The following is a 14,625-nucleotide window of genomic DNA, read 5'->3' on the forward strand; positions in this document are numbered from 1 at the left end:
CCAATGTCTGAAAACCATTTGACTAGAATTCTATTTATTTAAAGCAGGAGAATAAATCTGGTTCCTGTTATTCTATCTTAGCCCAATTTGGAAGTTCCAACTTTTTCTATTGATACTACACTATTTCTATTGATATTGAGTAGTTTTACTGTCTGCCTACTTCATGGAATTGTTTTAAGGATCAAATAAGGTAATATATGAAAAGAATATTAAATTACAGTTATAAAGTACTGTATATATATATGCAAATATAAAAGTAGCTCCCTTTTACAAAATATAAAGATTTGTCTAATGGATCCACTTTTCTTAATGAAAAAGTATTTGAAGGAATGAGTTGTAATTTTTTTCCATTGACCATAGGCTTTGTGCACAGGATTCTATTAAAGGGTGTATAATTCTATTTTACCATGGCATGTGGTAAAAATTAAATAGATATATATTTCCTTCAGCCATTTCAGACCAGTGTAATCCCCTGCCATGCAATGAAGATGGATATATGACCTGCAAAGATGGCCAAGCTACATTCACTTGCATTTGTAAATCAGGTTGGCAAGGAGAGAAGTGTGAATTTGGTATGTACAATAAACCCAGCTGGCTCATCTGGATTGGCCTCCTGAAAAGTTCTCTGAAGGTTTTATTACTTTAAAAGTAATTTATTTCCTCCTTTTTAGATATAAATGAATGCAAACATCCTTCAAATGTAAATGGAGGTTGTAGCCAGATTTGTGATAATACACCTGGAAGTTACCACTGTTCCTGTAAAAGTGGTTTTGTTATGCTTTCAAATAAAAAGGACTGCAAAGGTAAGAGTAAGAAGGTAGACTAAAAAGGTATTTACTATGTGAGAGCAAAATTCAGTTAGAGGAATTTCCCCAGGAAATTCTTGGAAAACTCTTAGGTGGTAAGTGCTTGTAATAAGTATACATTATTATCTACCTTGAAACCTTGTGATACTATGGGACTGCCTTTGGTTTATTGTTTATAGAGTATTTTTTTACTCACAGAGTATTTTGTTGTCTTCTTATTGTGTGTGCATGTGTGTACATGCACGTGTTTTAATGAAGAATTTCATTATATGGTGATAAAATGAAGTTTTGGTGCAAGTCCTTGCATACTACAGTCTTTGTGAAATCGTCGTTTATCCTTTTTCTTCCAGACACTATAATATTATATCCTTTATTCCAATAAGATAAACGGTTTACAAATAAATCACCACAATCCTTAATAACTTATTTCACTGTATTTTATATTTTCTTGTCAGAAATACCTTTCTAATTTCCAATGTAAACCCTTCATCTTGCACCTCATTTCCTGTTGTGGTTTTGAAAAAGATGAAGCTCTGGTTTTCCTTCTCTTTATACATCTAAGGTCACATCACTGGTCATAACTTTTTTTCTTTTTTAATTTCAGACTTAAATAATTCCAGTCAGTTAGTTTGGCTGTTTAAGTCATTTTACTAGTGTATTTCTTTTTTTTAAATTATGCTTCTCTTTCCCCCAAATTTTACCTTTCTTTTTTCTGCACAATGTCTTTTCCATTAGACTGCTTTAACTACCTTTACTAAATCTTCAAATATAAGTGCTAGGTACATGGGTGACTAAAAATGAAATTCTCCAGCCTGGAGTTAAATTTTGCCTTTAGAAAATGGGAGCAAGTTATTCTTTCTTCTCTCCTTTCCTCCTTCCCTTCCTTTCTTCCTTCTTTCCTTCCTTTTCTTCCTTCTTCCCTCCCTCCCTCTTTTCCTCCTTCTCCCCCCTCTCTTTTTCTTTCGCCCACCACTTCTCCTCTTTTTGTGATGAAGTAAAAAATTTAGTAAGTTAAAATGTAAAATTTTCTTTTTCAACTCTATTCATATCTGCTTTGGTAAATCCTTAAATTGAATTCATATTCAAGGAGTGGTCTGTCCCTCACTGTATTGTAGTGTTTAGTCTAGCATAGTTTACTATAATGTCATTTAAAGTGCAATTGAGTGACTCTAAGGTGAACTGTATAAGCTAACGATTTATTATAAGCAGTTATCCAATTTCAGATTATATATGTTTCTTGTTTGCCTATTTGAAGGTGTTTGAGGTTAGAGATTTAGAATATCAATATCATTAAAACAATAGTTATAGAAAACCATTATAATGAAGGGGTACCATATGCATTCCACAAGCAAATAATACCCATTAAAACTTCTACATCTAAATACTTGGATAGTCTATACTGCTAAAGAATTTATGATTTATATTTTTAATTAATAGGAATTTACTCCTTATCCATTGAGTTAATACACCTTAACAAAAAGTTCTCTTATAAATGAGTGTCTCTGATGATCAGAACATATGTTCTTGTATTCTTCATTTTACATAATCTTTTATCCATGATTCCTAAGTAATAAAGTACAGACCTAGAAGAAGAATATGTATACAACTGTTACAGTAGGGCCTTTGCTAAAATGTGGATATGGCTGGGATTAAGCTGCCAGTAAATGTGCAAAAATGCAAGAATAAAACTTTTCATCAGACATTAGATGTCAGTGTAGAGTCATAAAATGTACGTGCTATAACCGACACTCATATGATTTAAATGAGTCCTTGTAATATGCCTCAAACCAAATAAATTTAGTCACATGTTTTTACTTTCTGTTGAAAATATGGATTTTATAGCTCTTTTTAGAAAAGTAAGTATTTTTTGAAGTAATTGTAGATTCACATGCCGTTGTAAGAAATAATAAAAAGAGATCCCATGTACCCTTTTCCCAATTTCTCCCGATAGTAAAATCTTACAAAACTATAGTACCTTATAACACCCAGGATATTGTCACCAATACAATCAACATACAGAAAAATTCCCTTACCACAAGGGATTGATTCATTTATCTTTGTGCAGGTCATTTTAAATAGAGAAATGTCTGAAAATTTGGCCATTAGTCTGTGGAAAAATTAAACTATCAATATCAACTTTTTAGAGTAGAAAATATATTTTTCATCCTGAGCTCACCTTTCCTCAGAGAGTACAAATGAAAAGAGTTCACTAGTAATTACACCTCTATTGAACTATTTCTGTCACTTGTTTTGTTTTTCTCACAGGTGCTTATTCAGCAACTAGTTGCAATCAATACTTCGTCTCCTACTCTACTATGTAATATAATAAACGCATCTGAAATTTCTGGAATAGTAATTTAACACTAAAATTTACACTGAATTAGCTGCACTTTATAAATACTTTAACACCTTACCCAATCCCATTTTAAATTTGAATCTTGAATAATTTAAGCCCCAATAGTAGTATGGAGATTTAGCTATTGTCCATTGCCAAAGCAAAGGTGTAAGACTGATGAGCCATCTCATTTTTACTTTTTATATTTGTGATAATACAGAGTAAGTATGCTGTTAAGACCATATTTCAGAAACATGTATTTAAGAATACATATTAAGAATATGATGAGTCTCTTCTTCCATTTATTTTCATACTGTATCCTGGTAGATAAGAAAAAAAAAGCGCTTTTTTTTCTTTTACGTGACTACAAAGGAAATAGCAACCATCAATCAAATTCCCTATGTATTTGTATAAAGAAATCATATTTAGTGAACTAATATATGATGATAGATTTAATATTTTGTTGTTCCCAGGCCACTTTGTTGTCTCATTAGATATATTAAACTAGATCCAGGAAACACAAATCAAGGGGTCTTGCTAGTATCTTCTGGTATGGGAAAAATGTTTTTTAATATAGTGGTTTCATTTATAGATGTGGATGAATGCTCTGTGAAGCCAAGCATTTGTGGCACAGCTGTGTGCAAGAACATCCCAGGAGGCTTTGAATGTGAATGCACTGAAGGCTACAGATACAATCCCATATCAAAGTCTTGCGAAGGTAAAGTTCTGGTGGTGTCATTGGTGGTGAAGAGGGTGTTTGCACGCTGTTTTGATATGAGAAGCATTGGTTCTTTAGTAGTATGCAATCTGATTGGCCCTCTAAGCTGTATATGAATTGGAGACCTCCCATATATGATAGAAGCAAAAGAACACATTTTAAAATTTATTTATTTATTTATTTACTTTTGGCTGCGTTGGGCCTTCGTTGCTGTGCACGGGCTTTCTCTAGTTGCAGCGAATTGGGGCTACTCCTCATTGCGGTGTGTGGGCTTCTCATTGCAGTGGCTTCTCTTGTTGCAGAGCACGGGCTCTAGGCGCCCGGGCTTCAGTAGTTGTGGCTCACGGGCTCTAGAGCGCAGGCTCAGTACTTGTGGTGCACGGGCTTAGTTGCTCTGGCTTGTGGGATCTTCCCGGACCAGGGACTGAACCCGTGTCCCCTACACTGGCAGGCGGATTCTTAACCACTGTGCCACCAGGGAAAAAACACATTTTATAATATTCAAAGATAAAAAGAACTTCTAGCTCGAAGGAAGAACACACACGCAAAAGAAAGGCAAATTTAAAAATCATGTGGGTAGGGCTTCCCTGGTGGCGCAGTGGTTGAGAGTCCGCCTGCCGATGCGGGGGACACGGGTTCGTGCCCCGGTCTGGGAGGATCCCACGTGCCGCGGAGCGGCTGGGCCCGTGAGCCATGGCCGCTGAGCCTGCGCGTCCGGAGCCTGTCCTCCGCAACGGGAGAGGTCACAACAGTGAGAGGCCCGCGTAACGCATAAAAAAAAAAAAAAAAAAAAAAAAAAAAAAAAAATCATGTGGGTGTTACAAGGGTGGTTAGAAACCTTCGGTTTTATACCAAGCTTTTCAATGATTTTCTGTGCATATATCAGTGTGCCTTTTATTGTAAAATAGTAAATGACCTAGTTCTATTATAATTAAATACATGTAAAAGAAAATCTCTTCATAACCAAATGATAACCAAGCTCTAAAACCTTGAGAAGTACTGATTAGTAATGTTAGTGCCTGTGGTTTTGGGAGAGCCCCTTGGAGCTTATGATTACTTCATTTGGCTCCAGTGGTGCTGCCATGTGTGCCTCAGGTAGCTTAGATGTGTTAGAGCAGGGGTCCCCAACGGCCGGGCCTACACCAGTCCACGACCTGTTAGGAACAGGCCACAGAGCAGGAGGTGAGGGGCGGGTGAGCAAGCGAAGCTCCATCTGCCGCTTCCCATGTCCCCCCATCACTCACATTACCTCCTGAACCATCCCCCCACCGTCCATGGAAATATTGTCTTCCATGAAACCAGTCCCTTGTGCCAAAAAAGTTGGGGACCACTGTGTTAGAGAGATTTTTTTAAAAAGCATGGATATATATAAATTATCTCCTTTGAATTTTTTAAAATTTCAAAATGAATTTAATACCATGACTAAAACTAATCAAATCAATAATTTTTCTATTGTGGCAAAATATATATATAAGATGTGCCCTTTAACCATTTTTAAGTGTACAATTCAGGGGCATTAATTACATTCACACAGTTATGCAGCCATTACCATATCTGTTCCAAAACTTTTCCAAACAGAACTCTGTAACTGTTAAGCAATAAATTCCCCCTCCTCCCTTTCCCAGCCCCTGATAACCTCCAACTTACTTCTGCCTCTATGAGTTTGCCTAAATTGATGATAATCTTAGAATAGTTTTTTTGTCAACTATTTATACTCCTTTTGAGATTTTGATGTGTTATATCCTTATGTACTCACTGAAAAATATCCCCCCAACCCACCATTTCTATTCTCCCACCACTCCAGGTGGAAATTACTGTAGTAAGCCGTAAGCATTTGCAGACTTATTATTAGCCAACTTCATCATCAATATTGTAGTTATATTCAACGAATGACAGATTTTTTAAAAAAGATATAAATGTGAAAATGTAAATATATTTATATATTGCTTTATTACTCTAGTTATACTATTCAATTTTTATGGTACTGAGGGTTCACTAATTTGGGGGGGTCTATTTTAAGACATTTTAAGGGAGAACTTATATGCTATAATAGTATTTGAGTTTGGGAATTTTCAAAGATCACAGGGTGTATTCATCAAAAAGGTCAAGGATGGTAGGTAGCTCTGAAGTGTACTTTAGCTGAAGTATCTTATTACAGCTTTTCAAGAATGATTTTCTTAAAATATGGAGTAGGAACAGGGACCATATAGAAGATTTCACAGTATGGGAGGTAATAGCACAGTGAGGTTTTTTGTTTTTTTTACATAAGAAATAAATATATGTCCTTAAATTTATTGTCGCCAGTAATCGTTGCATTATGGAAAGTGAAATTTTCTTGATATGATCATTTAATCTCCAATTACATTAACCTTCAATTAAAAGGGATATTTTTCTTCCTTTCCCTTCCCTATCTTCCTATCCTCCCCTCCCTCCTCCTCCCCTCCTCTCCCCTTCCCTTCCCTTCCTTTTCTTTTCTTCAAAGCAAAGAGTTAAGAAGTAGCGTCAATGGAATTCATATGATCAGATGTGACAGTTACATGGAGACTCTCAGTCTTTTTTTCTTCAAAATCATAAAATTAGTATAATTGTTATATCTTTATTAATTATTAATTACTGAAAGTTATTTATTAAATTTGTTGGTCAGGTATATAAATAAATAGAAATTACACTTGTAACTCACTTAAATTTCCATGGCAAGTGATTTGTGATTTGATGTCAAAGGAATGTGATTTGATGTCAAAGGAATTTCTTTCACAAAGGATTTATTATCATTGATTATCTCATACTAAAATCAACATAGTCCTTCTTCTGTGGGATTGAACATTTAGGAGATATTAAAATTTATGTTCTCTTTTACCCCAGATGTGGATGAATGCTCTGAGAACATGTGTGCTCAACTTTGTGTCAATCACCCTGGAGGTTACTCTTGTTACTGTGATGGGAAGAAAGGATTCAAACTTGCTCAAGACCAGAAGAGTTGTGAGGTAACATTTTGCAAGGCTAACCTTCCCATCTCTTTTTTAAAATGAAAGAACCAGGTACTTATTTCCACAATAACTGCTATAGTTCAAAGCAGGCTATGAGTCACAATCCATTTTACTAATTTTGGTCATGTAAGTGGTAAACATTGTGGATAATTAGTGACTGGATTAAAAAAAAGAAAAGCTGCAGGGCCACAGTTCAGAGAGTGCTCATCTGTATAGCCTGTACATTTATAAAATGCAAAGTGTATGTTTATTTAAGAAACTAAGAAAAGCTGAGGTTTATACTCCTCTTTGTGAGAAAAAAGTCTTTCATAGAACTTTAGAGAAAACATTTTCCAGTGTCTGCTTTTCTTTATCTCACTCTGACAAGTTTGATCATGCCGCAGGCATGTTAGTACTTGCAAGAGTGCTCATAAAATCTCAGGTGGAAACAACTCTGTCAGAGTAGGGTTTAGTTGGGGTTTAAGTATATGGAAATTCAGAGAGGTCAATTTTGTTAATTTGTATCTCTCAAAATTGCTTTTAGTTACTAAGATTCAATTCATAATTGATCCAGAAATTGAATGTTGGGGGTAGGTTCTAGTTCTTCTTCCATTGTAATAAATAGGTCAACATTTGAAGCTCTTTTTTTTTTTTTTCCTAAATAAGGATCACATGTTAGTGATCTTTAGTCAAATTCTTGAATCTCTTCTAATTTTTAAAAGTTAAAGTGAAATTTCAAATGCTTATGAAGCAGACAGTAAAAAAAAGCCCTAAACTAAATAATGATTTAATCATGAATTTACACATACCTCTATATCTGCTACCCAGAGAAAGCTGTGTATGTCCAAAAAATGTAACATTTCATGTTATGCCACCTACTTGGTAAAGAAAGGTAAGGTAAGCTAGTTGGCATATGTAATAACGTTGGTAGTACTTCATTGGACTGTATTGTGTTCATGTCTATTTTGTAATTTGGTTTTCTATTATTTCAGTATTTGTTGTAGTTACACATTACCATCTACCCTGGAATAGATTTATGGAAGTTCTAAGAGGAAATGAGATATTATTTCTGGACCTAGATTTAACACAGTGCTGTTTACACAGTTCCCCTCAGAATATCCCTGTATGTATGCCCAAGAACTTCTCCCTTAAAAAACTTTCCATTTTAATATTTGTTTTTACTCTTAGAAGGAAAAAAACTTGATGTTACATCAGATGACTCTAAATCACTTTTTTTTTTGGTGAATTCCTTGGAGATTACAGTGATATCTTACTTTATATTTAACCCATTCCGGTTTTCCAGCATTCCCTTTACTATCTAGATAGCAAATTTTTGCTCAGAAAAATTTTGGCTTAATGAGACTTTAAAACGTGTATTCTTGGAGATTATACTGATAGACTATACAAGGAAGTAAAAGATATTGCTTTATTATTACCATGGGTGTTCTTAATTTATTTTAGTGTATCACAGAGGATACATTTGACAAGAACACTAGGAATAGAGAAAGGATGATACCCTGACACAAACACCAAGCAGTAACCTATGCTTTTTGTTTGTTTTGTTGCCTTTTCTCCAGGCTGTTCCAGTGTGTCTTCCTTTGAACCTTGACAAAAATTATGAATTGCTTTACTTGGCAGAGCAGTTTGTAGGGGTTGTTTTGTATTTAAAATTTCGTTTGCCGGAAATCACCAGGTGAGGTACCAATGTCAATGATAATTTCTAGAGATAAGCAGGTCAGGACATAAGAAAAGAAGTGACTGAAAGGTTTAAAATGTATGAAATTTTATTATCAGATAAGTTAGGTGTATTATCAGTCAGATGATATGAGGTACCCCAAAGTTCATTTTTATCTTTACACGTAATTTTCATGCTTGAATCATTTGGGGTCGTTCTAGGCTGATTTTCTCCAATGATCATTTTATCTTAATCCATAGTTCTTCCTTTTCTAGTGAATACATATTTACTAAGAAGCTGGGAAAGTAGATTTAATGTATTTGTGAAATTTTCTTTCTTTATACATGTTGTTAAAAATTAAGTAATGAGAAATATTCAAAATACTGCTTTTAGAATATAGTTATATTCATAATTATTAAGGAAACTATATATGATTGCTTAAGTAGTATTTTAAAGGAATGCATCACATGATTTTAGTTGACTATCTGGGTACTTTATCTGCCGTTCCTGTAGTTAGGCTGACTTTCAGGAGGGAGTAATTTCTTCTATTTTTGAGTCATGACTCTAATTATCAAATTTTCTCAGAGCCATACATTGTTGGAACTAGGAAAAGAATTTCAGAATTTTGTTGGAATAATGGAAAGGAAACATTTGAGACTGATTATAGAGTACAAATTTTAAAATATTTTAATTAGATAAGCATGAATATTTAATTCATTAGATATATGAGTGATTATTCATTAAATAATTCAACTCAATCCATAGAAATTTTCCATTTAGGAACATTGAAATTTATTCACTGATTTAATTGTGCTCTTTTGACACTCTCGTTTCCCCCAAGTTGTGGTTTTCTACAACATCTCAGAGCAAATAATATCTTCTAGTGATTTGATTGTAGACAACCTTTCCTTGCTATGAGAGTAATGAGAGAGAAGAGTTCATTATTACATACCTTCAGGCACTTTCAGAGGTATTCATTTTTCACAATTCACAAATGCTTGGGCTGTAACATTGGATCAAATTGGATCAATTATTTCTTTCAGTATTTATTTGTTTATTATTTGTTTAGTTTAAACTTTTTATTGAAGTATTATAAATATATATATATATACATAGAAATATACATGTATCTTACATGTAAGCTTGATGAATTTTTATAAGCTGCCACCTGTGTAACGAACACAAAGAACAGCTAACACTTTTATATTTATTTTTTCTTTTTTTGCAAATTCCTTCAGCTCTGTTTCCCATGATCAAATACTTACCCTACCCCAAAGTTAGCAGATTCACTTTTTTTCACTCTACAATACTTCTGAAAAAAAATGAATTGTTCCCCAATATAATGAGTCAGTATGCTGATGTATTCCAGACAGAAAATGTGCAGAACACGACTCTTTGAATGACTGGTTTAGCATGATTTTACAAAGAGAAGGAAATTATCTCCATAATAGGATGAACTTCTATAAGATCCTGAGAGTACATAGATTTGGGTTTTGGCAAGATAATATATGTTTCACATCAGCAAAATGTGATGAATATGAAAGAGAATAGAAGTCCCTACTCGAAGCAAAATGGTTCTTTTTAATATGAGTTCAGTAAATTCCTACTACATTGTTATCTACCCAACATACTTTACTCCACATTTACCTCTTTGTAATATTTTCTTGGAATTCTAAAGACTAAAAAGTTTATTCTATCACTTTTTCTTTTTCTTTTTTTTTTTTTTTTTGCGGTACGCGGGCCTCTGACTGTTGTGGCCTCTCCCGTTGCGGAGCACAGGCTCCGGACGCGCAGGCTCAGCAGCCATGGCTCACAGGCCCAGCCGCTCCGCGGCATGTGGGATCTTCCCGGACTGGGGCACGAACCCGTGTCCCCTGCATCAGCAGGCGGACTCTCAACCACTGCGCCACCAGGGAAGCCCTATCACATTTTCTTTGTTCCATTTGAGGTAGATTTGTGCCCCATTGCAAGTGGTGCCTCTATCACTATACTATTATATGTGGAATAAGAAAGAGTGTGGGATTCTTTCTTGCCTTATTTAGTAATTATCTGAATTCTTGATTTTTTAACTTAAATTACCTTTATTTTAACTTAACTCAGATGACTAATGGTTATACAACTATTTTTCCTATTCCCTGTTTATCTTTTTTCAGTCATTTTGCTTTGCTGGTTCCTTGGAAACTTTAATGCTAATTCTCATTAAAGTATCCTAAGGGCACTGAATTGATATATATTATTTTTTAGTCTCCTTCCATGTACTCTAGTATAGTAATTTATGCAATTAGAGTTTGGGAGAGCTTTTGAAATTAAAAGAGCTTTTGAAATTAAATGAACAGATATATTTAAAAGTCTTTGACTTTACCTTCCTTTACCACACATGAAGTCTTAATTATGCTTGCAGTCATCCAGATACTACCTTGTGTATCTCTGTGAGTGATTCCTTCCTGACATATATGAAATCATAGGAAAATATGTTTTTGATGGATAAACTTCAATCGTGGAATTGTAACATCTTTTACTAATCACGTATGGATACAGCAAAAAAAAAAAGAATCTTAATGTCAGATTAAATAGTGTATAAAAGGCTCCAGGAGAGAGACAATATGCCTAATATTTGTACATGAGTATTCCAGCATTTTAAAGAGTGCCTTCAAAACAAATGCCAAAAGATGAAAAATTATCAAAGCATCTTTTCATTGGGAAAAAAGATTCCACGAATAAGCAAGAAGGTATAATAACTTGATTTTAAACACACATGGAGCCAGAGATAATACAAGAACAGCTTAGTCCTGCCCTTCTCTTTTATTTTTTCCAGGGAAAGAGTTGACTCTTTCAACGTATTGCTGTTTGCCAGTACAAGAAAACAAAAGAATAACATAGTCTTCAATATTTCTTGCTATTAAGGCTCTCTCTTTGTCCATTGTTTAGATTTTCAGCTGAATTTGATTTCCGGACATATGATTCAGAAGGTGTTATCCTGTATGCAGAATCTTCTGATCACTCAGCTTGGTTCCTGATTGCACTTCGTGAGGGCAAGATTGAAATTCAGTTTAAGAATGAATATACAGCCAAAGTCACAACTGGAGGCAAAGTTATTAATGATGGTTTATGGAATATGGTACGTTTTGCTGAATTCATAAAGAATCTTTCCACTTTGATGCAATTTGTATAAAATCATTGATCATTTTTTTAATAGTGATACCAAAGCAAAATAATTTTGGGTTTATCTGATGTTGTGTGAAGTATATTCTACATGCTGTAAATCCCTGAAACAGCCTGAGAAGTTATTATCTCTCAATATATTGCAGATTTCCCATAACTGAAGTTGTTTTCAGTTATTTGCTTTGTTAAAGACAACTACTCTGTCCTTAACTTTTTACCTTTTTTAGTGGCTCTCACTGGGTGAACAGTGATATTGCTCCTATAGGTCAGGGGTTATTCTAAGACAACACTGATCAAGGACAACTACACTGGATAGCCATCAATATTTTCAATGTAAAAGAGAAATACACATAGTAAAAAAATAAAAAATTTAATTTAATTTTAAATATTATCATGTAGGTATAATCAGTTTGTACAAACAGGATACACTAGCTGGTACCAATTATAGTGCTTAGAAACTAGCATTTTTAGATAATCCCTAAAAGTGAGTCTTTATTTTAATAATCAAGAACAGCACTTTAATTTATTGTATTAAAATGGAACTTTTCTTGGAGAAGGAATTACTTGGAGAAGGGATTACTGTTAGTCCACAGAGGGGAGAATTCCTTTCTGCAATTAAATCAATGCTACTTTCAGCAGAGAAGAGCAGAGAGAAGAATGTTGTGCCCCAAACAGACACTACCTAAGCCTGTGGGAACTGACAAGAGGTCCGTGTTGAGCAGCCATGTAAAGTCATCACTAAATTATTTCATTCTTATATTTATCCACTCTTGCAGTCATATACTCAATAAGCTTTTAGTGAGCATGTTTCAAGTGCTACATCCCTGAGTTCAAGGCTCTAAAACTATAGCAAGAGTTTGTCCTTGCTTGAGGTTAGTACCTCACAGTTTAGTAGCTGATGCTGCATTATGAACTAATACAATATAATGTGAAATATGTTACAGGAAGGTGGTAATAAAGAACAGTTGGGTGCAGATATGATTCACCAAAAAGGGGGCTGTCTGTCTTTTGGCAGCCATGGATTTTGGGCTCCTAACTCTAAAAGAATAGTGTCTTCACAAGATCAAATGCAACTGTCAGAGAAGTACTAAATTCTCTGACTTCTAATGCTTATTACTGTATCTTTGTTACTACATCTTTCCTACTATATCTGTATCTAGAATATTTGATGCATACAGCTATACCTCCAGTGTGCTGCAGAATACATTTTAATGCCTAACGTCCGTAAATCACCTATCTAAAACTGCTAAAATCACTTTTGCAGCAAAAGAGAGTGAACAGAATTTTTTCTAATGAGTTTATACAAATTGAAAATATCAGCTGTTTGAAGGTGAATTTAGATAAATTTCTAGGTAGGATATAATATGTATAAAGAAAAAGGTAAATATTTATCTGTGAAGTTATCATGAGTTGCAAGTAGTGTTTATTAAAGAACTGTTCATGAGTGATATTATTAAAGACAGGATTCGAGGGCTTCCCTGGTGGCGCAGTGGTTGAGAGTCCGCCTGCCGATGCAGGGGACACGGGTTCGTGCCCCGGTCTGGGAAGATCCCACATGCCGCGGAGCGGCTGGGCCCGTGAGCCATGGCCGCTGGACCTGCGCGTCTGGAGCCTGTGCTCCGCAACAGGAGAGGCCACAACAGTAAGAGGCCCACGTACCGCAAAAAAATAAATAAATAAAAAGAGACAGGATTCGGGCTGGATGGAAGGTAGCTGTTCAGTTTCATTTATTTGTCTCCTATGTTTATGATTCTTGTTAAAAAGAAACTATTATTTAACGATATGCCCATGTTTTAACTAAAACACTTAAAATCTCTCTCTATAAACTGAATACAAGTTTATATAAAAAGTAAAGTTTAAGAACAATAAGCAAGTCAGAGAAAAACTTGACTCTGGTAATAAACTTGGTGCTGGCTGTTTTTCTTTAAATTGTAATTCAATATTGTAACAATTTATGCATTTTACGTCCCCGAGCATGGTAGTTTTACTAGCTTTTAATCCTGATGATTTATTAAAGAATTATATACTGTTTCAAACAAATTTATGCAACACAGAAATTATTTCAAATAAATAAATACTTTAAATAAGTATTTTAATTTTAATTAATGACAAAGTGGTTAAGTTAAATTAATCTGTAAACTGGACTATGGATTATTTTAAAATTTTAAATAAAATACTTTAAAAATAAGAAATTAGAATTAAAGCATATAACAGAATTGTTTTGTAATTCAGATTTAAAAAACTGAATGTGTAATGATTAAGTCATTAGAATGGCTACAACCTGTAGGAATAAATATTGCTACTTTGTAAGTGATTATTATATTTCATAGTTGGGTTTAATCCTAATATTGGTGGGAAATATATAATTTGTATAATAATTTCATTTATTCAACAAAATATTTATTGAGCACTTTATGTGCTATTCCTTCGTCTAGGTGGTGGGGATACAACAGTGAATAAAACAAAGTCCCTGCTCTAATGGAGCTTGCATTGTGGTGGTGAGATGAAAACCACAAATGCATCAACAAATAGACATGTCAGATAGTTATTAATGCTATGAGATAAAAGAAAAGCAAGGCCAGGCAATAGAGAATGATGATGGTGAGTGTGCATATGGAATCAGGAAAGCCATCTCTGATGAGATTACGTTAGAAAGACTTGAGGACACAAGACTGGAGAACTTTTTGGGGAAAGATAATTCTGTCACGTGAACAGCAAATACAGAGTCTTAGGCTATCTTAGATGATTTTGAGAAGTGACATAATCTAATTTGCATGTTAAAAGATAATCCTGGTTAGGACCTAATAATGGCTTTGTGGAAACCAGACAGTAGAGAGTAAGGACAGAATAGGATGTGGGGTTAGGAGACTATTGCAATAACACGGTGGAGAGAAGATGGCAGCTTTGACTGGAGTGTAGATAGTGAGAGTGGTGAGAAGTGGTCAGATTCTGTATATATTTTT

The 14,625-nt window shown here is 34.4% G+C and overlaps 1 protein-coding gene across 3 annotated transcripts in view; it reads left to right on the forward strand.

Annotated features, from left to right (window-relative positions):
* PROS1 (protein S) overlaps positions 1 to 14,625 on the forward strand; it is a 57,531-nt gene that overhangs the window by 29,186 nt on the left and 13,720 nt on the right. Inside the window, exons 5-10 of one of the 3 annotated variants that reach the window (XM_032631675.1) lie at positions 450 to 572; positions 672 to 803; positions 3,734 to 3,859; positions 6,722 to 6,843; positions 8,403 to 8,518; positions 11,429 to 11,618. In XM_032631675.1, coding sequence (XP_032487566.1) covers positions 450 to 572; positions 672 to 803; positions 3,734 to 3,859; positions 6,722 to 6,843; positions 8,403 to 8,518; positions 11,429 to 11,618 — 809 coding nt within the window. Of the gene's footprint in view, positions 1 to 449; positions 573 to 671; positions 804 to 3,718; positions 3,860 to 6,721; positions 6,844 to 8,402; positions 8,519 to 11,428; positions 11,619 to 14,625 lie in introns of all 3 variants that reach the window. The other 2 variants (XM_032631674.1, XM_032631676.1) reach the window with 2 other exon arrangements.

Source organism: Phocoena sinus, chromosome 4 (genome assembly GCF_008692025.1).
Source record: "Phocoena sinus isolate mPhoSin1 chromosome 4, mPhoSin1.pri, whole genome shotgun sequence".
NCBI classification, from domain to species: Eukaryota; Metazoa; Chordata; class Mammalia; order Artiodactyla; family Phocoenidae; genus Phocoena; species Phocoena sinus.